The 24,413-nt window shown below is 49.2% G+C and overlaps 3 protein-coding genes across 10 annotated transcripts in view; 2 read left to right on the top strand and 1 right to left on the bottom strand.

Annotated features, from left to right (window-relative positions):
* palmdb (palmdelphin b) overlaps window positions 1-1,951 on the top strand; it is a 28,819-nt gene extending 26,868 nt beyond the window's left edge. For all 7 annotated transcript variants that reach the window (XM_060045440.1, XM_060045436.1, XM_060045438.1 and 4 more), the window contains one exon: window positions 591-1,951. In XM_060045440.1, the coding sequence (XP_059901423.1) occupies window positions 591-680 (90 nt within the window). In that variant the 3' untranslated portion in view covers window positions 681-1,951. The remainder of the gene's footprint in view (window positions 1-590) is intronic.
* frrs1b (ferric-chelate reductase 1b) lies at window positions 1,251-12,790 on the bottom strand. Of its 2 annotated transcripts, XR_009524473.1 has the most exons (18): window positions 12,482-12,790; window positions 10,937-11,025; window positions 10,620-10,809; window positions 10,380-10,531; window positions 9,877-9,971; window positions 8,986-9,118; window positions 8,293-8,481; window positions 7,715-7,813; window positions 7,454-7,601; window positions 7,235-7,348; window positions 6,581-6,696; window positions 6,266-6,352; window positions 4,945-5,042; window positions 4,346-4,404; window positions 4,118-4,267; window positions 2,836-2,942; window positions 2,403-2,753; window positions 1,251-2,314 (listed from the first exon to the last, which is right to left on the bottom strand). XR_009524473.1 is itself a non-coding variant. In XM_060045443.1 (17 exons), exons 2-17 carry the CDS (start codon window positions 10,949-10,951, stop codon window positions 2,661-2,663), a joined length of 1,845 nt encoding a protein of 614 aa, XP_059901426.1. In that variant the 5' UTR covers window positions 10,952-11,025; window positions 12,482-12,790; the 3' UTR covers window positions 1,251-2,660. The 2 variants fall into 2 exon arrangements, 1 of the variants encoding a protein (XP_059901426.1); XM_060045443.1 differs by having other exon boundaries at window positions 1,251-2,753.
* Window positions 12,791-12,941: 151 nt separating this feature from the next.
* LOC132452701 (glycogen debranching enzyme-like) overlaps window positions 12,942-24,413 on the top strand; it is a 26,221-nt gene continuing 14,749 nt past the window's right edge. Inside the window, exons 1-13 of the mRNA XM_060045435.1 lie at window positions 12,942-13,377; window positions 14,163-14,370; window positions 14,597-14,766; window positions 15,304-15,507; window positions 18,813-18,994; window positions 19,080-19,191; window positions 19,500-19,626; window positions 20,011-20,113; window positions 20,211-20,308; window positions 21,107-21,246; window positions 21,489-21,676; window positions 22,308-22,431; window positions 23,945-24,108. Coding sequence (XP_059901418.1) covers window positions 13,293-13,377; window positions 14,163-14,370; window positions 14,597-14,766; window positions 15,304-15,507; window positions 18,813-18,994; window positions 19,080-19,191; window positions 19,500-19,626; window positions 20,011-20,113; window positions 20,211-20,308; window positions 21,107-21,246; window positions 21,489-21,676; window positions 22,308-22,431; window positions 23,945-24,108 — 1,905 coding nt within the window. The 5' untranslated portion in view covers window positions 12,942-13,292. The remainder of the gene's footprint in view (window positions 13,378-14,162; window positions 14,371-14,596; window positions 14,767-15,303; window positions 15,508-18,812; window positions 18,995-19,079; window positions 19,192-19,499; window positions 19,627-20,010; window positions 20,114-20,210; window positions 20,309-21,106; window positions 21,247-21,488; window positions 21,677-22,307; window positions 22,432-23,944; window positions 24,109-24,413) is intronic.

The following is a 24,413-nucleotide window of genomic DNA, read 5'->3' as shown; positions in this document are numbered from 1 at the left end:
CTTTTTGGCTGGCGTAAATAAATTCATGTCCGTACGTAAAACACTAGCGACCCCTTCCGTAAATTTACGGAAGCACGGATACGAAAAACATACGTATGTGGAAACGAGGCGTGAGTGTGATTAGCCGTTACAATCTGCCTCTTTTGACATCATAAGTGGGCGTCTCCATCTAGATGTGTGCCTGATAGATCAGTCTACCAGCCTACCCAGTTGTCTGTAGCAAACGTTGCTCTTATATCCGTTACACATCTAGGTGGACACTGACACTTTGCTGTCAGAAGAGGCAGATTTTAAAAACGGCTTGTAACTGCTAATCCCACTCGCACCTGGTGGTATAATATGCCATCTTTAAATAACCGTTACTATCATGGGTCACGTTCACGGGGTAGTGACCTTCAAAACCTACACGTAACAAAGTAAGAATGATAATAAAAGGTATGATTATTGAATCTTTAATTTCAGTTTATTTAGTCGCAGCGCCTCAAAAGTGAGGGAGAGAAAAGAACAGGATTAAAGAGAATGACGTGGGGTGGAGGGGCGGTGAAACCAACACCGACATGAGACCAACACAAGGAAATGTTCTTGCTCAGTTCCCAGACGTCTACAGCAAAGAACGACGTAAGAGTGCCATGGCCCTCCGATGGGAGGCCGGGGAGTTCGCAGAGGAGAAGGCCGACTGAGGGGTTACATTGGGGAAGGCGTTACATCGTATGCGTACTACCCATGTCTCTGTGTCTTACGCAGTGTTTGTTCTTGTGTCGCGACACAGCATACGCTTTGCTTCTGTGGTTCTTCATGCAAAAATATTGTGATCCTTCCTGGATTTTGGAAAAGAGAAACAACTGGCTAAACAATTACAAAACAATACACCACCATAGTTGTGTACAGACTGGGGCCTTAATAGGTTAGATTTGTAGAAGAAGAGTATTTGCGGTGTGTTCAACTGTTTTCCAAGATGCCTGATAGTTAAATGAATGTATCGTTTAGGCCACTATTTGCTAACATTTATAAATGTAAAACATTCAAAAGAAGAAAACATTTTGACATTTTGTCTATTGAGCTAAAGGCAATAGAGGCTACGTCGCTATATATGTATATTTAATGTATTTTTGTACTGTGATTTTATTTGCTGCAAATGAATAGCTGGATGATCTTCAGTACCAAGAGAATATTATAAACCCGGAGATCAAAGGCAGCTTGAGAACAGCTCTAATCTTTAATAGCTTACATGTATTTTTTCGTAAAATATGACAATCCAAAATGTATTTTTGAGATGTACAACGATTTTTGAACTCCATGCACCCTGAAAGCACAAAGCCTTTACCTCTGCTATCTTACGAGAACACTTTAGTAGGCTGATCAAGGGGTCAATGATCAATCATCAATTCTAAAGGGTCATACTTTTGAAGAAGGTTTGAAAGAGGGAATTTAACCTGACAAAATCAATTTAATGGAAATCAATTAAGCACTGCATTTATATTGTTATAATCAAAACTCTCAAGAGTATTGTGAATGGATGAAGTATATATATTTGAAGTCTTTAAAGATTTAAAGAGATTTAAGAGTTTCCTCTAAAGGCTATTTACTTTCATGTCACTATCATAAAAAAAACTATTTAAAGAATAATAATCAGCAAACGATAAACATGTCTAGAACAGTGACAGTGTTTTAGGGATCATCCACATTATCTTCTCTAGCTAACGAAAAGACAGCATTTGTTAACGTTAACGGCGTTGTTTACATCCTGTCTGTATGCTAATTCCTTAAGGCTCACTACAAACAACCATTCTGTACTCAAAGTGACGGATAAGGTGAGCTCAAAAGAGGCTTCTGTTTCTGTTATTATCAACCTCGTTATTAAAGTATACGGGGGCTTTATCTCTGTATATGTATGTGTTGAGTATTCAAAGAGATTCATGCAACAATAAAAGAATGATGAGAAACAGGTCAAGTTCTGCCTTTTGTGTTTATTAATTATAAAGGTTTTGTTTGTGTTCAGGAGAAGGAATTAGATGAGCATGGAATGAATTTTGTTATAAAATTGTTTAAAACCCATACACCCATATTACAAATGTTTCACAATGTGTATCTCAAATATGTACAGATTTATGAGCATTAGTATAATTGCAATACTTACAATAATTGTGTACTTATGACACACCTACACAATCGGTGTCCACTAAAACACATTTCACATTTCAATAAATCCATAGTTAAAATTCCTTTCCATTAATAAAGCCTGTTCTGTGTGAGGCTGAGCAGAGCTAAACCTTCACTACAGCGTTCACCAGGACCAGAGGAACCAGAGCTAGACCTTCGCTACAGCGTTCACCAGGACCAGAGAAACCAGAGCTAAACCTTTGCTACAGCGTTCACCAGGACCAGAGGAACCAGAGCTAAACCTTCACTACAGCGTTCACCAGGACCAGAGGAACCAGAGCTAAACCTTCACTACAGCGTTCACCAGGACCAGAGGAACCAGAGCTAAACCTTCACTACAGCGTTCACCAGGACCAGAGGAACCAGAGCTAAACCTTTGCTACAGCGTTCACCAGGACCAGAGGAACCAGAGCTAAACCTTCGCTACAGCGTTCACCAGGACCAGAGGAACCAGAGCTAGACCTTTGCTACAGCGTTCACCAGGACCAGAGGAACCAGAGCTAAACCTTCGCTACAGCGTTCACCAGGACCCAGAAGAACAAGATGTTTCCCAGCTGGTGCACAAGCATCAGCGTCTTTTCAAACACGTACGCCTGAAACACAACGGAGCAAACCAGATTAGAAATTGGTTTAAAACGTTTTTGAACTTAATCGGTGAGGTCTGCGCGTGCTCACCGGTGGTGGGCTTGGGTCCTCCAGTTTGACGAGGGGGAGGTCGTCATTGTCCCCAGTGTTCCCAGTGTTCCCAGCAGATGAAAACCATGTGGCCATGTGCTGAACGACTGAACAAAACAGGGCAGGTACAACATTGGGTCAGTCTGTCAAACTGCTGCCGAGGTTCAGAGCAGGACCACGTGACTAGCCTCTATTGGCTGGAGCGTTGAAGGCTAACCCAGCGCTAACCTAGCACAAGCCTGGCGTGGGCAGCTGCTCTGATTGGCCAACTTGATGCTACTCTGAAAAGTTTCACCTTTGACCCTGAGCGACTGACTACTCAAATTGTCCAATAAGACAATTATTCGTTGATTCTAAAATCAACGAATAAAGAGACCAGCTGCTTTCTGCATTTCTAAACCTGAATATGTTTCCATGGTTTCAAAGTAGAAAACGCTGGAGCCTGCTATATCTGGACGCTCGTCATGTGTTGACCGCTGACGAAATGGAACTCAATACTAAATCCTTTCACACAAACATGTGATGGAAATTTTCAGTTCATCCTTGTTCCACAACAATCTATTTTAGACCATGTTTGCATCATGTTCCCCTAGCCTCTACAATATAACCAAATACCAAAGTGTCCATGCGGCAAAAACGTCATTACGTCCTCTCATCTTTTATCAGCGGAAGTTTGTTTCGTTCTCCCCCTTCCATCATTTCAAATAAGGGTTGACATTTAACACACTAACACACACACACACACGCGCACGCACGCGCACGCACACGCACACGCACACTAAATCAGAGCATTAAATCTGTGGGAGTGAGATTGGTTTGCCGCTTCAGGCTACAAGACGGTCATTATGCTGAACGCTTTCCTCCGCTCACTTGTCCTCAGTCGGCCCCGAAGAAGGAGCTGGAGAATGTGTTCATATGCTGGTGAGCAGTGGGATGAGATGCATGCAGACCTTCATTACAGTTGTATCGAAATGAAAGCAAAATTCGACTGTGCAAATATTCCCTCACTCAACCTGGGAACCACCCAGTGAAGAAGAGAGAGTGAACCTATACTGTAGAAATCACGTAACTCAATGGTGACGACCTATTCGTTACGTTTTAACATAACTACACTGAGAACATGACCTATACGTAGCGTTAAAACATAACTATACTGGGAACATGACCTATATGCAGCGTTAAAACCTAACTACACTGAGAACACGACCTATTCGTAATGATACAACAGAACTACCCTGACAACATGTCCTATAAGTAACGTTACAAGCGAGGCCTGCAGTACCTTTGTTTGCCCTGGCCGGGGAGATGGAGTGGAAGTGCAGCCCCAGTTCAGCCAGCGTGATCCAGAGCCCCCAGCCCACCAGGGCCCCTGTGGCCTGGGGGCCCCGCAGCAGCAGGGCCTGCTGCCGGAAGCCCAGGTACACACACACCACTGAGGAGAGAGGGCAGGAGAGCATGACTGACTGACTGACTGACTGACTGACTGACTGACTGACTGACAGATCCTCACCAGCCTGCACCTGCAGCCAGCGGCCTGCTGAGCGATGAACCAGGTTGAAGAGACGCCTCCTAGAAGACAACCAGACGTTAAGGACACTTAGAGACGGTGTTAAGGGGCCACTGGTTTAAGGGGCCACTAGTCAGACAGTGTTAAGGCTGGCTAAGGGGCGCTGGTTTAAGGGGCCGCTGGTTTAAGGGGCCACTGGTCAGACAGTGTTAAGGGGCTGCTGGCTAAGGGGCCGCTGGTTTAAGGGGCCGCTGGTCTGAGACGGTGTTAAGGGGACACTGGTTTAAGGGGCCACTGGTCAGACAGTGTTAAGGGGCTGCTGGCTAAGGGGCGCTGGTTTAAGGGGCCACTGGTTTAAGGGGCCACTGGTCAGACAGTGTTAAGGGGCTGCTGGCTAAGGGGCGCTGGTTTAAGGGGCCGCTGGTCTGAGACGGTGTTAAGGGGACACTGGTTTAAGGGGCCACTGGTCAGACAGTGTTAAGGGGCGCTGGTTTAAGGGGCCGCTGGTTTAAGGGGCCGCTGGTCAGACAGTGTTAAGGGGATGCTGGCTAAGGGGCGCTGGTTTAAGGGGCCGCTGGTTTAAGGGGCCGCTGGTCTCTCACCTGGGGGACAGGGGAGCAGGTCTGAACAGGGCTATGATTGGCTGGACGATGCAGAGGCCCAGGACAGCACAGCCCATGTATGGATGGTAGCCTGCATGCTGCACAACATAGAAACACTCAGCATGAGGCTACCCCAAGTATTAGTATGAGTATACAGTAGGCTACCCCGAAAAATAGTATACAGTAGGCTAAAGTAAGTGTAAGTATCAGTATACAGTAGGCTACCCCAAAATGAGTATACAGTAGGCTACAGTAAGTTTTATTACAAGAATACAGTAGGCTACAGTGAGTATGAGTATGAATAAACAGTAGGCTACAGTAAATATTAGTATGAGTAAACAGTAGGCTACAGTAAGTATTATTATGAGTATACAGTAGGCTACAGTGAGTATTAGTATGAGTAAACAGTAGGCTACAGTAAGTATTAGTATGTGTATACAGTATGCTACATTGAGTATTAGCATGGGTATCCAGTAGGCTACAATAAGTATTAATATGAGTACACAGTAGGCTACCCCGAGTATTATTATGAGGATACATTAGCCTACCCCAATAATTAGTAAGAGTATACAGTAGGCTACAGTATTAGTAGACATTATGATTGTAACTTCTGCGTGATAGGAAAGTATTTAAATGCTTACATCATTTAAGCCTTTCCATGTTTTCACAGACTAAATAAGAAAGTATTAAACAGACAGACAGAAATGTCTACACTGGCCCGTCAGAACTTAAGCCCTCCTCATCCCAGTGACTTCCCTTCACCCAAATCCTCTTAGTAGCAAAAGTCTAGCATGATGGAAATACATTTAGGATATCGTGTAACAAGTCACGTTGCATTAAATGTATCAGCATAGAGTAAAGGCGTCGGGAGTGACAGGTTAAATGTGGAAGAGAAAGATGGTCGGCAGACCACAGCTTAGCGGACGATGTTCACAGAACAAGAGATGAGGACTTTCATAACGGGCCATTGGCCTATAATGCTCTGGTAGCCTCCAGCCGTACTGGTGCTGAAGGCTTCAAATGCAGTCGGGATGAGAGACGCAGCGTGCTTCAGAGGGAGGAGAGTCTGCTGGTCGGCTCAGCAGTAGAATCACGACTCTCTAGCCCCCCCTGCTGCCACCGTCTCGCCACTGCAGGGTCAGCGCCACAGACAAAGTGTGACTCACACCGCCCACACACACACGTTTCGAGGACAACATGACAAAGGAGCCAAAGAACATGATGAACTGCACAGAGGAAACACACTTAGAAAGATGGAGACACACAGGACAGCAGGGGAGAGAGAGAGAGAGAGAGAGAATGGACAGGGTGTAGGACTCACTTTGCTCCAGCCTCCTCGGTACAGGAACGGAAGGGTGAAGGCCACACTGATGAGGCTGACTGCCAGCAGCATCAGGCCTCGGTGTACCTGCGGCATCACACAGCCAGACTTCATCACTCTCTCTCCGGGCTCCAGACCACAACACAATCATGAAGCTACAACACAGTGGGCCTTTCAACAGGACTGGTTTAACACATCTCTTCAATTATTTTCAATTCACATTTCCAACTAGAACGTGTTTTGCGTTGTTAATGTATTTTCTTTCAGTTTTGTGTCTTTGTAATCCTCCTCCTCTTTGGTCCCCTGGTGTCCTACCTGGAACCACACCTTGTCTCCTCTCAACAGAACGTCTGGCCACACGTGTCTGAAGTGTCGGGCGAAGAGGACGCCCGTGCTGACGACCCACATCCACGCTGCCAGCATCATGACCCCTGGGGATCACATGACCAGGGAACATCATCACTGCTGATCACATGACCAGGGAGACACTCCAGGTCACATGACCAGGGAGACACTCTGCTTTAATAGTGGGAAATATTGTCAAAGTAGACGGATCTGAAAGAAATATTTTTAAAAAATTTGTTTAGCGAATTAATAGAGGGATGGAGTTTTTTTATTTATTTTCAATTTTAAAGTTAATGAAACATGCTGCCATGCAGGAGATCTCTCCCCGAGTGTGTGTGGATTAATCTGTGCTCACTGATCACTCACTGTGCAACAGGTTAGCAGCCTCGCCAGCCCCAGACTCTATCGGACTGGGCGAGGTCATCATCCACACACACTACGAAGTACCATTTTGGAAACTTTGCATTCATCAAATTAATCAAATTCTTGTCGGAGGATCCACAAGTTAGGGTCTCAGGTTAGGGTTACAAACAGCGACAGCTATCTACATTTTGAACGCCACCCAAGTGTTTTGGTGTCAGAGTGGTTTGAGTTCCGGGTCGTCGTTGTGTTTGTCGGACCGACCGTGGAGCTTGATGATCAGCGGAGAGCGGGAGCCAGAGAGGTCGACAGGGGGCCCGACGACCAGCGCCCTGACACTGGAGATCAGAGGCTGTGTGTGGTGCCTCCTAGTGGAGCCTGGAGAGACACACACACACACAATACATATGAAACTAGGATTTGGAACTATAAACATACGATAAGTCAATTCATTAGTTCTTCTAATAATCCCCCGGTTCTGACCGTTTTCATATCTGCCGTGGGCCAGGAACAGGAAGTAGCTCTGGTCCAGGTCAAACCTCTGGTCCGTCTGAGGGATGCGGACGTCTCTACGGAAACGGCACTGGATGACGCCGTCGGTCACGGCCCCGACCTGGTCCCGCAGGGTCCCCTGGGAGCAGGGAGGAACCGGGGGTAAGTGTTCAGCGGTCAATCAGAGGCCAGGACCATCTCGTACTGCTGCTGCTGGTGGTCCATCACTCGCTCGCGGGGGGCGTCCAGTACCTCAGGAGCCGGCTCAGGGCGGGTCCGTCCGGAGACGAAGGCGGCCTGGATGTGGACCCGGCCTTGGTCTTGAATGCACAAGTAGACGTCATCGTTGCCCTGGAAACGAAGGCGAAGGTCAGAGGCTCCACGGTCACTGAGAACACGTCGCCTCACCGTGGCTCTTAGCCTGCAGTGTCACACTCATAGCGGGGAGAGTAATCCCCTATTCACCTGGCTTGTGTCAGGAGGTTGGCTAGTCCTGCTCCATGAGGTTTATGATTTTGAAGGCTGATTCTTTAAATAATTTGCTGCCGCTAGTAAAGGATGAAGAAGCTTTTCTCTGCCGCAGATGAGATAACTTCAAATAAACTTGAAATTATTGTGATGGAGGACGTGTGTTGGTCATGTCCAAGTACGAGCCCAACATTAAAATAAATAAATGGTATTTCCAGCCAAACACTGATTACACTCCCAGCAAATGGTAAATGGACTCCATTTATATCGTGCTTTTCTGACCAGCGGCATTTCCAAATGCTTTTCAGTGAGTGCCTCCCATTTAGGTCCAGCGCTGTGGGGCTGAGGGGCGGATCACCTACCATCCAGGTGTCCAGCGAGAGGCCCAGCGCCACGTATCCCTCCGCCGGGCCGCTGAGCTCGAACAGCGCGCTGCCCCCGATGGCGTCCGGGCGGAAGGACAGGAAGAAGCAGTCCCGGTCGTTCTCTGGACGGCAGCCCGCTGGCTCCCTGAGGCAGGACTTGTTGTGTCCACAGCCCTCTGAGCTGAACTACAGGGGGCCGTCCTAGTTAGCTTCACAGATACACGCAGATCTAAAGACATAATCCCACCGTTACAGAACGGCTCGAGCCGGGAAGGGCTTATGTGTTAGTTGTGTACACACAACGGATACACTGTGCAAAACATGCACTATGCTGATGCACACCTGCACCGTGCACATGCACTGCACTGTGTTGGTGTGCACGTGCACAGAGGTTTCAGTGTGATGTTAGGTCTAACGACCTAACAAACAGCATGTGACAATATTGTTTTGGCATCGATGTGAGCGCAGACACAGTTTTCAATCTTCAGTTTGTAGCCGTTCCCCCGGCCCCTGTCCGGGTTTCAAAATTTAAACAAAGCATTTGTGGCGAAAGGAACTGCTGACTGCAGTAGCGCTGCTGTTCCAGCGGGGGGGCGCTGTTTCAATGCTGGAGGCACGCAGGGGGAAACAGTGCATCAGGTGCTGTCGGTTCTTCTCGGGTTTCCTTCGACTGGGGTGGTGTGGACTCACCGGAGCGGGAAGGCCGGCGGCCGTGGTGGGGGGGGTGAGGACCCCAGCTGTGGTTGAAGCGGCCCCGGTAACGGCCACCACCGGGCCCGGTACCTGGACCCAGTACAGCTTTTTCTTCTGGACCACCGTAGCGCTGGGACACGGGAACAATAGCGTTACGGTGTGGAGGATCCACAGTGAGTCTTCTTTCACCGTCTACTGAGACTGCGGCTAAAGCATCATTCTGGCATCATGTGATAAACAATCACATGATGATATGAACAGAAATGCATGAATTTCTGAATTTACTGAATTTGAATATCAGGATTAGCCAAATACTTGCAAGATATATTACACCAAAAGCAATTGTTTCTCTTGAGTTACCAATAGCAGAACTACCCCCACTAGAATAGGAAGTGAAGTGGGAGGAGTTGGTTTATTTTTAACTTGGGTGTTGTGTAAAGTTATTCTTTCCATGGGGAGTTTTGCATTAGCTAGGGATGAGCCACCACCACGCTCATCAATAGTGATTTCAATAATGCTTTCAATAAAAATCATACGATTTGTCCCAGATTCTACACAAATCTCCAATGTTTTATAACATAATATATCAGTGATTTGTGCAAAAAATATAACATGAAAAAAAGGCTGTCAAGCCCGTACCTCTCTCTGTTTATAAGAATCTTTATTTTGACACTCCTTAACCCCTCCCTCCCTATCACCTTAAACCCCTCCCACTCACCCTACCCCCCCCCCCCCCCCCCATCGTATAATTACAGGAAATTACTATTATTGTACTTGTGTTATGTCAATCTAGCTGTTTTCTAATTATAAAGAAAGGGAGACACAACTCTGTAAAACAACTTCACATGGTAAACCGACGAATAGATTGTGTGTGTTTGGAGGACTCACAAGAACTGGACGGTGGGGGGCGAGGCCTTGGGGCAGGTCCACTCCGCCTGCACTTGATGTTTTTTTGAATCACTGGTGTGACTCACACCAGACGCCTGAAGGGAACACAACGGATGAGTGAACCTCCCCTCCTCCTCTGTCTCAAAGTGATCAGTGAGGTGGACCAATCCCAGCGTGTTCCTCTCCTCACGGCAAAACCTGGTTGGTTCAGAGTGAGTGACAAGGAACCTCAAGCAGGCCTCTACAAGACTAGAGACTATGTTGTACTAATATATATTTATATATATATACACACAAATCCATTTTAAAACCCTTCCTGTTCAGTCTGGAGACAGACACTCTCTGAGTCAGACCCCCAGTACCAGGCATGGTGACCAAAGGTCTCCTGAAGTGTGGGAGAGCGTCACAGGATGCTCCGAATGCCGGACCACCTCACCTGTCGACTCCCCTCACCTGATAGCTCCCCCCCCTCACCTGGTAGCCCCCTCGGCCCCCCACCTCACCTGTCGGCCCCCGCAGCCCAGCAGCTGGGAGACGCCGGGCTGCAGCAGGCTGAAGGACCCCAAGGCCACGGTGGAGTTGGGGGCCGCGGCATCACGGGCCTCCAGGAGGAAGCCTTTGAACGGGGAGGAGCTGTCGCTGGCCAGCAGCGTCACTGAGGGAGGGGGGAGTCGAGATGGTTTGTCAGCGTTAGCTATTCCAGACGGCTCCACTGTCAGCAGGACGTGTGTGAGTAGTTTCACCGGTGACACGGGCTCCGGGCTGGACCGTGGACCCGTCCACGGTGAGGCGGTACGGGGCGGGGGCGGGGCTAGGGCTGTGGCCGTGAAGCGGCTCCATGCTCCCGCACACCTCCTGGACCCGCCCGTTACTGTAGCCCAGGGCGGGGCCCGCCCACCAGGCCAGGAGCCACAGGCACGCCCACCTCGTGACCTGGAGCACGGAGAGAGGATGGGAGGATCGATTCTGGGCGATAGCGAGGATGAGGAAATATCTGAAACCACTTTAAAATAAGAAACAGTCCAAAAATGAAGAAGTTGGAAAGGTTCCTCTCAGTTACCTTCGATTCCAGCATGACGAAATTTGGGGCTTTTACGAATGATCTTCACGAGGCTGTGACTTTAATACATTCAGAGCTGAAGGTCCGATCTGTAAAAACACAGGCTGTTATTAAACGGTGTCATAAGTCTGAAGGCCTTCTGCATTCACACTAGGGATGCACCGAATATTCGGCCACCGAAAGTGGCCCAAAACATAATTTTCGTTTTCGGCCGAAGGAGTAAAAAGGCCGGAAAAAATTAACCGGACATTTTTATTTTTGATTTAAAGAAAAATAATAATAATTGTATACTAATTTTGTATCAAATTTGCACTTAGTTTTTTATATTGAAAAGCAAGACAAAAAAGTTTATAAAGGACATTACATTTTTTGATTTATGCAATGGTGATAAATTAAAGCAAAATGAATGAAAAACAGCAAAAGCCACATTCGGTATTCGGTTTAGGCTTCTGGCCAACTGTTTCCTAACCATAACATTAACCCTATATTCGGTTTCGGTTTCGGTTTCGGCCAAGAATTTTCATTTCGGTGCATCTCTAATTCACACTGCATCAATTAGAAATATTTCAGGCTTCTGCGTGTCAAATATTAACCTATTAACACTTAAGTATTTTTGATAGTTGAAGTAAGCAGCCTTTGGGTTGGCCTAGACACTACACTACACAAGAACACTATCAGTCTGTCACAGAAGAACCGCCGCCACGTGCTGCTGGAGATAAGAGACCAGGCAGGCAGGGCTGATCAATGGATCCTACCCCAAAAGGGTCCCAGATGTCTGCCTACATTACATTATGACTGCACCATTGAGAGGAAACACAAACTGATTTTATATCACTGTATCGTTAGGACCCAGTGCAACTTTATGTAAACATTCAATGAAAAATAAACATTCAATTTCTAGTCTTTTTTACACGTAGTAAGTTTCAATAACTCCATACCATTTCATATCGACATTCAAGGAGCAAAGATGAGACGTCGTTGTGTGGTGAGAACTGATAGAAAATCGTAAACAACAACAATCGCCAGTGGGGAGAAGCCATTTTTCCATTGACTGGAAGCCTGCTTTATTTATTGTAGCCTAGGTTACAAAAAATAAAGAAAATGCCGGCATTGTTGTTGTTATCGATTTTGTATCAGTTCTCACCACACAACGACGTCTCATCTTTGCTGCTTAAATGTCGGTATGTAATGGTATGGAGTTATTGAAACTTACTACGCGTAAAAAAGACTAGAAATTGAATGTTTATTTTTAAGCCTCGAAAGTTGCACTGGGTGCCTTTAAACATTGACATTTATTCCGGTTGGTCTTGGAGGTCAGACGTCTTTGTTTGTGAGAATATGTGTTGTATGTGAAACCTTATATGATAATAAAAATTATCTACACCTGATTTGAATAGGCCTATGTTGCATGCGGACTCACCAACCAGTAGTTTCACAACCGCACGTTAAAGCTTTCATTCAGTTTCCCCGTTCACAAGAGAGCCAAAGGACTTTATAATGTTTGCATTCGAAGCAAACGTCAATTTCTTGGAATCTCTAACTTACCATCGCCTGTACTTCCTGAAGCTCTTCAGGTCCGCTCAGTCTCAGTGCTTCTCGACCCGCTGCGACCTCCTACTGACACACTGAGAACGTTGCGTCGCCGTCGAGTCCATGGTCTTCCACCAGGGGGCAATGCTGCTACATGTGGACTGACTGTGTACATATACATATTATGTAATTTTTATTTATTTTTTACATTTTTAAGTTAGAAAAATAGAATTTAACAATTATCCGATATGCTTAAAAAACTGTTTAAGGAAAGAATGATGAAAAATACACCTAAAGAACTACATTTACGGTTAGATTTCCGTGTTGGACAACAACTTTATTATCTCCGTTATTTTATCTCCACAAGAACACCGCGCGTTTGATGCCTTGAGATCAGCTATTGGTCTCCAAGCCCCCTGGGGGGTGGGGGGGTGAACCAGGACGTCCCAGCCTCCCAGGAGGTTCCAGGATGAGGACATCCCACGATGTCCCAGGACGTCCCACGATGTCCCAGCCAGGACGTCCCACGATGTCCCAGGACGTCCCACGATGTCCCCGTCCAGTAGTAGCGACCCTCAGCCAGCCCAGCCTCACAGCCTCAGCTCCATCTCCCGCGGTAATGACCTACTTGGCAGGGGCCGGTGCGTAGTGTTACAGCCCTGCCTTTATTCCGGACCCCGCTAAGCCCAGTTGGCGGAGGACGATGCATAGTGTCCCAGCAGCTCTGCCCTCATCCCGCACCCCGGGAGGCCCCTCCCCTCTCAGGTTGAACCCTCTGGAATCCCCGTCCCGTCAGGAAAGGGCAGCCTAAAAAAGCCTCTCCAAAATGGTCCAGAGCGCCACTCAGAGCAGAGCGCTGTTCCTTAACGACATGGAGCGCCTGGAGAGAACTCTGTTCCGCCTGGAGCAAGGTACGTGCATCGACCGCAGGCGAACCGCCGTCCTAGCCTCTTGTCTAGGGACTTGGACTCCACATATTGGGGGTGTTGAGGTGTATTAGCGCACTTTATATCCACACTTCACGCTATCCGTGCGCGTTGAGTGTGTGACTGTTGGACCAGAAGCAGTGGAGATCACGTGTCGTAGATTCAGTTCACACGGATCCTGTTCTCCCGGGATGTGTTTCAGAACTTTCTCCTGGAATGTTTACTGCTATTATTAGAAGTAGTTATTATGAATAGATTACTTGAGATATTATTAGATGCAATGGACTTGTGTGCAGAGGAAATAATGACTGCTAATGACTCAGACTTGTTTGATAACAGAAGGATGAGATGATGAGATGATGAGATGTCTTCTATCTCATAGTTGTGTTACAGCGCATGGTGATGTGTCTGCTCTCCTCAATGATGTTGTAATGTAGACATGGCATAGTCTATTTTCAAATATACTTTTGAGAAGAAAGATATATAAAAATAATCGAACACTTAAGATTTGTAATGACCTTGGGCACAAGTTGCATTATCTTCTGCAGTTGGAGACACAAAAGCACATCAGCATCTAAGACACATAACAAGTTAAGCACACCAGTGAGGCACATAACAGATATAAAGCACAGCAGTCGGACACACATAACAGATATAAAGCACACCAGTGGGACACATTACGTATACAAAACACATGGATGGACCCCTGCAGCACCTCTCCAATGTGTCGACACCAGTCTTAGCCGGTTCTCCTGCCTGGTCCCTTGCAGGCTTTGAGCTCCAGTTCCGTCTGGGTCCGACCCTGCAGGGTAAGAAGGTGCGGGTCCACACCAACTACCCTGCGGCGGGCCAGCGCTTCGACCGGCTGGCCTTCAGAGCCCTGGACTGGATGAACCCCGCGGGCCATGACGACTCGGACCGGTTCTGTAGGCTGGACCTGCTGGTGGCCGGGTCCTACCAGTACTACTTCGGCTGTGGGTGGGTGGACTCCTGGGCTCCAAGTGTGTGCATGTGTGTGTGTGTGTGTGTGTGTGTGTGTGTGTGTGTGTGTGTGTGTGTGTGTGTGTGTGTGTGTGTCTGACTGTATGTGACTGTGTGTGTGTGTGTGCGTGTGTGTGTGTGTGTGTGTGTGTGTGTGTGTGTGTGTGTGTGCGCGCCTGTTGCTGTTGTTCAGCTGTGTCTCCAGCTGTGCTCTGCCTCTCAGGGAGGATGAGAAGGTGGGCAGCGGCTACATCGTGGTGGACCCGGTGCTGACCGTGGGAGAGGACCACCAACCCCTCCCCCTGGACTGCATCACCATGCAGACCTACCTGGCCAAGTGCCTGGGACCCCTCGACCAGTGGCCCGACCGCCTCAGGGTGGCCAAGGAGACGGGTGAGCAGCAGGAGCAGAGAGGATCATGGGAAATGGAGTCTTGTGCACAATATGAGCAAACCTTGAGGAAGCATTGGGTTCATCATCACACTCTGTGAGTGGGCTGTGGGTTGGCCTATGTGAGACTATTTATATTGTAGACCAATCTCTTCTATGATTGGTTCGATTGCCTGTCAATCTCATACAGTTACCACAGCTCCTCATTAGGTGTGTTATGCAGTGCTCAGGAGGCAAACACATGTAGAGACTCCTGTCTCCTGTGCTCCTCTCTGCTCTCTCTTTTCGTTAACTCTGAGTCTGAGCAGCTCTAACGAGTCTCTCTCGTTAACTCTGAGTCTGAGCGGCTCTAACAAGTCTCTCTCGTTAACTCTGAGTCACAGCAGCTCTAACGAGTCTCTCTCGTTAACTCTGAGTGTGAGCAGCTCTAACGACTCTCTCGTTAACTCTGAGTCTGAGCCGCTCTAACGAGTCTCTCTCGTTAACTCTGAGTCTGAGCCGCTCTAACGAGTCATGTGATGTCCTGCTGCCTCTCCTCAGGGTACAACATGATCCACCTGACCCCCCTGCAGCCGCTGGGCCCGTCCCGGTCCTGCTACTCCCTGTCCGACCAGCTGGAGCTCAACCCGGACTTCTCCCCCCCGGGGAGGAACTACACCTGGTCCGACGTGGGCGGGCTGGTGGAGCGGCTGAGGAGGGAGTGGGGCGTGGCCTGCATCACCGACGTGGTGTACAACCACACAGGTACACACACACACACACACACACACACACACACACAGGTACACACACACACACACACACACACACACACACACACACACACACAGGTATACACACACACACACACACACACACACACACACACACACACACACACACACACACACACACACACACACACACACAGGTATACACACACACACAGGTACACACACACACACACACACACACACACACACACACACACACACACAGGTATACACACACACAGGTACACGCACACACACACAGACACACACAGCCACAGAGGTAAGAACACAAACACACACCCACACAGGTAAAACACCACACCAATACACACACAAACACACAGCCATACAGTTACACACAAACACACACACAAAACCACACAGATACACACACACACACACACACACACACACACACACACACACACACACACACACACACACACACACACACACATACACACAAAACCAAACAGGTACACACACAACCACACAGGAAAACACACACACACACACACAACACACACACACACACACACACACACACACACACACACACACACACACACACACACACACACACACACACACACACACACACACACACACACACAACCACACAGGTACACATTCACACACACACACAGACAGGTACACACACTCCCTCCCTCCCTGCCTGCTGGTTGGGCTTCCCTCCTCAGCTGACCTTCAGAGGGTTAGGTTCTACTTGAAGGTCAGGCCGGCCGTGTTCAGTGACAACTGACCCACTGGGCTGTTTCCGACTCTGCTTCATCAGAATCTCAACCATTTGATTGGCTGTAAGACGTGACAGACAGGATTATTTAAGAAGGACATGGAAGTTCAAAGGTCAAGTATAAATGTAACACAGGAACAACTTCAAAGGTTAAATGTTAAAATAAAAGTGTCCTTTTGATTCAGATCTTTTCTCTCTGTGACTGTCTCGAGTGCTCAGTGAGATCAATACATGTAGTCCTGGGTTTAGACCTTTGTCCACCTGGACTGTAGTCCTAGGTCTAGAACCCTGTCCATCAGGACTGTAGTCCTGGGTGTAGACCTTTGTCCATCATGTAGTCCTGGGTTTAGACCCCTGTCCTTCAGGGCATGTAGTCTTGGGTCTAGACCTTTGTCCATCATGTAGTCCTGGGTCTAGACCCCTGTCCTTCAGGGCATGTAGTCTTGGGTCTAGACCTTTGTCCATCATGTAGTCCTGGGTCTAGACCCCTGTCCTTCAGGACTGTAGTCCTGGGTCTAGACCTTTGGGGTTCTGATGGGGTACCTCACCGTACCGTCCCGGTTCAAGTTTCCTGATACCTCTGATACTCAGCTTTAGCTGGGCTGAGCTAACCCTTGATGCACCAATCTGGGCGGATGCACTCAGTGGTCCTTTATGGTGATACCTCATATTTAATAACAATGTCTGATATATGATGTGTGGGTGAGCAGGTAGTTTATCTCTCTTCTCCCCGGGACTCAGAGGGGTATCGGACTCTGAGCGCCACACGGCTGCTGCCCAGAAGGTCAGGCATTCCTTGCGTGAAACATGACCCCCCACTGAGGCTAGGGGAGACCCCTGTGTGTGGGTGTTTGTGTGTGTATGTGTTGCTCAATGAGCTATTCCAAGTAGCATGTGCTGACACCCCCCCCCCCCCCCCTGCCTGAATGACCCAATGTGAAAACCAATATTTTACAAATACTTTCCTAAGCACATGAAAGCAGACGAGACACACGGTAACACTTTGATGTTAATGTACAGCGAAATGCTAACCGTCTTCTACTGTATTTATATGATACAGTAATAAATATGCATATAAACATTACCTTACTGGTGAAATTGCTCCCAGTACTTTACTGTAATTTTGCTGTGAAAGGTTTTACAGTGCAGGAGGACAAGGGGACCAGTGTCCGGACATGTTTACGGGGACCGGGGGTCTTCACATGTTTACGGGGACCGGGGGTCTTCACATGTTTACGGGGACCGGGGGTCTTCACATGTTTACGGGGACCGGGGGTCTTCACATGTTTACGAGGACCGGGGATCTTGACATGTTTAAGGGGACCGGGGGTCTTGACATGTTTAAGGGGACCGGGGTCTGGACATGTTTACGGGGACCGGGATTCCAGACGTTTAAGGGGACCGGGGGTCCAGATGTTTAAGGGGACCGGGGGTCTTGACATGTTTAAGGGGACCGGGGGTCCAGACGTTTAAGGGGACCGGGGTCTGGACATGTTTAAGGGGACCGGGGGTCCAGACGTTTAAGGGGACCGGGGGTCCAGATGTTTAAGGGGACCGGGGGTCTTGACATTTTTAAGGGGACCGGGGGTCTTGACATGTTTAAGGGGACCGGGGTCTGGACATGTTTAAGGGGACCGGGGGTCCAGATGTTTAAGGGGACCGGGGGTCCAGACGTTTAAGGGGACCGGGGTCTGGACATGTTTAAGGGGACCGGGGGTCCAGACGTTTAAGGGGACCGGGGGTCCAGACGTTTAAGGGGACCGGGGGTCTTGACATGTTTAAGGGGACCGGGGGTCCAGACGTTTAAGGGGACCGGGGGTCTTGACATGTTTAAGGGGACCGGGGGTCTTGACATGTTTAAGGGGACCGGGGTCTGGACATGTTTAAGGGGACCGGGGTCTGGACATGTTTAAGGGGACCGGGGGTCTTGACATGTTTAAGGGGACCGGGGTCTGGACATGTTTAAGGGGACCGGGGGTCTTGACATGTTTAAGGGGACCGGGGTCTGGACATGTTTAAGGGGACCGGGGGTCCAGACGTTTAAGGGGACCGGGGGTCCAGACGTTTAAGGGGACCGGGGGTCTTGACATTTTTAAGGGGACCGGGGGTCTTGACATGTTTAAGGGGACCGGGGTCTGGACATGTTTAAGGGGACCGGGGGTCCAGACGTTTAAGGGGACCGGGGGTCCAGACGTTTAAGGGGACCGGGGGTCTTGACATTTTTAAGGGGACCGGGGGTCTTGACATGTTTAAGGGGACCGGGGTCCGGAAATGTTTAAGGGGGCCGGGGTCCGGACATGTTTAAGGGGACCAGGGGTCCGGACATGTTTAATGGGGCCGGGGTCCGGACATGTTTAAGGGGACCAGGGGTCCTGACATGTTTAAGGGGACCAGGGGTCCTGACATGTTAAAGGGGACCTGGACATGTTTAAAGGGATCGGGGGTCTGGACAAGTTTAAGAGTACCAGGGGTCCTGACATGTTTAAGGGGACCGGGGGTCCTGACATGTTGAGTTGCTCAGCTGGTCTCTGTGTCCCCCCAAGCCTCCAGCAGTAAGTGGCTCCGCCTCCACCCCGAGTGTGGCTTCAACCTGGTGAACTCCCCCCACCTGAGGGCGGCCTGGGTGCTGGACCGCGCCCTCTGGCACCTCAGCGGCGAGCTGGCGGACGGGCGCCACGCCGAGAGAGGCCTGCCGGCGCTCCTCCTCAACCAGCAGCACGTCAACGTGAGCTCAGGAACACCAAGGGTCTGTACTGTGTGTGTGTGTGTCTGTACTCTGTGTGAGGGTCTGTACTGTGTTCTGTCCCCAGGCTCTGCGGGGCGTGCTGTGGGAGGAGGTGTTCCTCAGGCTACGGCTGTGGGAGTTCCAGCAGGTGAACGTGGAGAAGGCGGTGGAGCAGTTCCACAAGCTGCTCAGCTCCGGTAGGACTGCACCACTGCAGCACCACACATGATATATGGTCGCCATACATCATCATGTATGGCCAATGATCTCAGTCACAGTGCTGCACTCAATTCTATTCAGAAACACTGTTGTTCTCAGCAGGTAATGCCATCACCAGGAGCTGAATCAATGAATCCATGCAGTTTTTATAAACATGTCCTGATGGTCAGGTTACATTTCCAGGTTTAATTATTGGACAGGAAAATAAACGAAGAGAGCAGAGTGGTTTATTGTAATTTGCCGATGGGCCGAACCCCTGGATAATGTCAGAATCCCCCCCGATCAGGAGGGGTGAGTCCTGGCTGCAGTCCAGAAGGCCAGCAGCAGCTCCGGCTGGTGACAGACCCCCAGGGCCGACGCTTCGGGACCGCCGTGGACATGAAGAGCGCCCTCCAGCTGCTCAGACCTCACAGGTGGCCCTAATCACGCTCTCTGTTCTTCTGGCATGTATTCAAGTATTCGCTATAACATAAAGATGCCCAAACTGTGAGCCTAACCCTGACTCTCTGACCTGGTGATGGTTGTTGTGATGGTGAACCTCCTCCCTCCTCCCTCCTCCCTCCTCCCTCCTCCCTCCTCCCTCCTCCCTGCTCCCTCCTCCCTCCTCCCTCCTCCCTCCTCCCTGCTCCCTCCTCCCTCCTCCCTCCTCCCTCCTCCCTGCTCCCTCCTCCCTCCTCCCTCCTCCCTCCTCCCTGCTCCCTCCTCCCTGCTCCCTCCTCCCTCCTCCCTCCTCCCTGCTCCCTCCTTCCTCCTCCCTCCTCCCTCCTCCCTCCTCCCTCCTCCCTTCCCCGGTGCAGTTCCAGCCCCTCAGACCTCCAGGAGTGCTGCGGCTGGTTCAAGAAGAGGCTCCAGGAGCTGAACTCAGAGAGCTACAAGGAGATGGCCTACCATGCTGAGCAGGTGTGTGTTACATCCACACACGGATGAATCCCTCTCCCCTTTAAAACACTCACTCTATCATTAATAAATCAATAACACACAAAGACCTCCTCTCCAGGCCACCAACTGCATTGTGGGAACTGTGGTTTATGAACGCCTTGCGGAGGACGGGCCGAAGCTGGGACCGGTCACCAGGAAGGACCCTCTGGTCAGCAGGTAACGGGGGGCAGGGCTCTACCGTCCGTTATGTGGGAGTACAACGAGACACACATACCCCCCCAGGACCGCGTGGGACCCAGTGCCACATGTATCAAACCCAACGAGGAACACATTGGACTTGATGCTAGTGTTACTTTCTGTTTGTCTCTGTGAACACATTGGACTTGATACTAGTGTTGCTCTTGTTGTAGCATTAATAATAACAACTTGTCTAATTCACTTCAACTAGCTATAAGCAAGAGGAATCGGGGAGTCCAGGTCAAGTAAGAGTTTATTGCCACCCGCAAACGAGAGACAACAAAGCCGAATGGTATCCTCGAATACACACTACCGAATGAATCCCGGACAGCTCCTTATATCCCCGATTCTTACACAATACAAAGTTGGACTTTCCTCAAATATAGAATTTCCCATCAGGGTCATACTGTGTGGATGTCAGCATACTCCTATGTCTTCTGAATCCCAATGTGACCTTAGAACATATATTATCCTTATACAAACAGAGATGATGCACACGTGTGAATGTAAGCATTGTCTTCAGAGAGTACATCAAAATGGGAGTAGACTGGACTCTCTGACTGATGTGCCACATGGCCCATCAGGTGGGAATGAACTGGACTTACTCACTGGTGTCACATGGCACATAACATCTAGGCTAAAGGTGATCAGCTCTTTTCCACCATTAAAGTATATATATGATATGTAGGCCTAATAATAATCATAGTTTAACATAGAATGTAAGGTTAATTTCTACCACACTCTCTGTTTGTGTGTGCCTCTCCCCCCCCCCCCCAGGTACTTCACGTTCCCCTTCGAGGAGATGACCTTTGACCAGGAGATGACCCTGCTGGTCCATGAGGAGAAGGCGCGTCACATCATGGCCCACAACGGCTGGGTGGCGGGCGACGACCCGCTGCACAGCTTCGCTGAGCCAGGTGGGCGTCGACCTTTGTGCGCTTTTACTTTGAAATGAAACGTGGAAAAAAACACAGCCAATCAGCGAAGCAGCGAGTCAGGAGTGTCCCTCTTTAGCCCGGCGTGTTTCTGGCACCCGAAACAAAACTCCCGCTTTAAACTGAAAATAAATAATGATGTTATCAATATTATACATATCTTTATTTGTATACACACGCTTACGCATAAAGAACCGTAACGGTGTCTCTGTCGCCCCCTGCAGGCTCCCAGGTGTACCTGCGCAGGGAGCTGGTGTGCTGGGGCGACAGCGTGAAGCTGCGCTACGGCGCCGGGCCCCAGGACTGCCCCTACCTCTGGGCCCACATGAGGAAGTACACCGAGATCACCGCCAAGCACTTCCACGGGGTCCGCCTGGACAACTGCCACTCCACGCCCCTGCACGTGGCCGAGGTACGGGGGGGGCAGGGGGGGGGGTGTGTGGGTGAGTGTGTCTAGGGGTGTTTTTAGGTGGGTGTGGTGGTGGCTGTGGGGGTGGGGATGTGTTGTGTGTGTGGGTGGTTGGGTGTGTGGGGGAGTGTGTCTAGGGGTGTTTGTAGGTGGGTGTGTGGGTGATGAGGGCCAGGGTTATTAATGGACGCAATCAACAATGTATGCAACATGTAGAAACACTAGCTGATAATCAATACAACTCTAGGACCCTTGATGTTCTTCCTTGTAAGTGTGTATGCTGTCATACTGAAGCTGAAACTGAATGTTGACCTTTAAACTCAATATTAGGCTAAGAATCTTTCAGAAAACTAACTTAGAAATCAGATGTTTTATTGATTGATTGGTTTGGAAGATGAGGCTTTTTGTTAGTTTGGTTGGAATGCGCCCTTTACCTTAATGAGCACATCTGCTGGAACTGTGTGTGTGTGTGTGTCTGTGTGTGTGTGTGTGTGTGTGTGTGTGTGTGTGTGTGTGTGTGTGCGTGTGCGTGTGCGTTTGTGCTTGTGTGTGTGTGTGTGTGTGTGTGTGTGCGCTCGTGTGTGTGTGTGCGTGTGCGCTCATACGTGTGTGTGTGTGCGTGCGGTCTATCCAGGCCATGCTAGCCGCAGCCAGAGCCATCAGGCCCAACCTCTACGTGATAGCAGAGCTGTTCACCGGCAGCGAGCTGATAGACAACGTGTTTGTGAACCGGCTGGGCATCACCAGCGTGGTGCGAGGTACGCAGCACAGCCAGCAGGGGGGGTGAGAGAGTGGGCTGGGGGGTTGAAGACGCTCTGACGGGGGTGGTGTGGTGGTTTGATTCAGCATGACCGTCGACCCATGAGCCCTTCCGCCCTGTGTCATTAAAAGTGACATATTATACCACCAGTGTGAGTGTGATTAGCCGTAACAAGCTGTTTGGAAAATCTGCCTCTTCTGACATCGCACGTAGGCGTGTCCTGGTGATATAATATGTCACCTTTAATGCTGACTAACTTCTGCTGTGTTAAGAGTTGTTCCCACTAACAGCACCAGTTCACCCGTGTTGCTTCCACTGGCATGTTGGGATTCAATTAAATTAAATTCTATTAGTATAGCCCTTAATCAAAGTTTCAGTCTCAAGGGGTTTAACAGGCCATATTAATAACCCCCCCTCCTGACACTTGAGGGCAGGGAATAACTCCCTCAAATCTCTCTCATGGAATAGATCTTGAGAAAAAACGCAGAGTGGGGGACCCACTCGCCTTCGAGGGAGGATGTGTTTAAGCAGCTCCATGCTGGACATTATTTAGTGGATTTCATTACAAACTGACCAGACTCTCTGCCATCCTCGGTGGAGCTCTGTTGGTCCCCACGGATGGGCTCTCGCTTGTGTCATGTGTGGCGATGGAAATAGACCGTCATGCACCGTTTAGGGATACGTTCCATGCTAGATTCTGTCATGTGGTCTCTTAGTCCCGCTGTGGGAAAGTGTGTGAAGTAGTTGCATGTCTGCACTGAGCACACTTCAAACTGGGGGAGAGAGGGAGGCAGACATCATTCAGACAAGCCTTTGTTTGAGAATTGGAATTTCAGTTTTGTGATAAAACATGCAACTGTAAGATTATTCACGCAAACTATCAGGCTCAGTAACTCGTTTTTCTGTCGCAGAAAAGTTCATTGCAATTTTACAGAACACACAATTGCAACGAGTCAACAGAGGTTGTACCCTGAAAAAGAGCTCTTCTCTAATAAGTTCTGATGCTGAATGAATGAGCAGACATTCCTCACTGGGTTACGGTATGAATGTCTGCTGCATGTTCAACAAAGTCTCGGTAGTATGACGTATTGACTACATGCGTTTCTGTGTGTGTGTGTGTGTATGTGGGGGGGGGGGGGGGGGGGGTGTGTCTGTGTATGTGCGTGCATGCATGTGTATTTATATGTGTGTTTGTTTGTGTCTGTGAATGTGCGTGTGTGCGTGCATGTGTATGCGTGTGTGTGTATGTCTATGTGCGTGTGCGCCTGCGAGCCGGCGGCATGCATGTGTATGCGTTTGTACGTGCGTGTGCCTGTTTGTGTATGGGTGTATGTTTGCGTGTGTGCGTGTGTGTGCGTGCATGTGTATGTATGTGTGTGTGTGTGTGTGTGTGTGTGTGTGTGTGCGTGCGTGCATGTGCATGTATGTATGTTTATATGTGTGTGTGTGTGTGTGCGTGTATGTTTATGTGTGTGTGTGTGTGTGTGTGTGTGTGTGCGTGTGCCCTCCAGAGGCCCTCAGTGCGGGCAGCAGCCAGGAGCAGGGCCGGCTGGTGTACCGCTTCGGGGGCCAGCCGGTGGGCTCCTTCGTCCAGCCCACCCTGCGGCCCCTGGTCCCCTGTGTGGCCCACGCCCTCTTCCTGGACGTCACCCACGACAACCGCTGCCCCATCCAGGTCAGGGGGGGGGGAAGCTAGGAGCTCTGTGATATATATATATAAATAGATATAGATATAGATATAGATGTAGATGTAGATGTAGATTTAGTTATATATAGATTTATATATATATATGCTTGGAGGCCTTTGACCACGGGAGGTTTTAATTGAACTTTATTATCTCTCACACATTTAGGATTCCCACTGCGTCTCCCCGATTCACAAATAAATCATATCCTCACGGCTATTTCACGATCCACAAATACACATTTCTGAGTTGTTCCTTGTAGAAATATTTCAGAACACAATTTTACGTGTGAACT

Source organism: Gadus macrocephalus, chromosome 23 (assembly GCF_031168955.1).
Source record: "Gadus macrocephalus chromosome 23, ASM3116895v1".
NCBI lineage: Eukaryota > Metazoa > Chordata > Actinopteri > Gadiformes > Gadidae > Gadus > Gadus macrocephalus.
Note: the sequence above shows the minus strand (reverse complement) of the source record. Positions and strands in the feature narration are given on the sequence as shown.

What these genes read in the sequence shown, in the direction of transcription:
- frrs1b (XM_060045443.1), bottom strand. An exon ending in CTGGCTGCAGGTGCAGGCTG is followed by an intron (nt 4,268 to 4,345) that starts GTGAGGATCTGT and finishes CTCTCTCCTCAG; the next exon opens with TGGTGTGTGTGTACCTGGGC. An exon ending in AGGACCCAAGCCCACCACCG is followed by an intron (nt 2,754 to 2,835) that starts GTGAGCACGCGC and finishes GTTGTGTTTCAG; the next exon opens with GCGTACGTGTTTGAAAAGAC.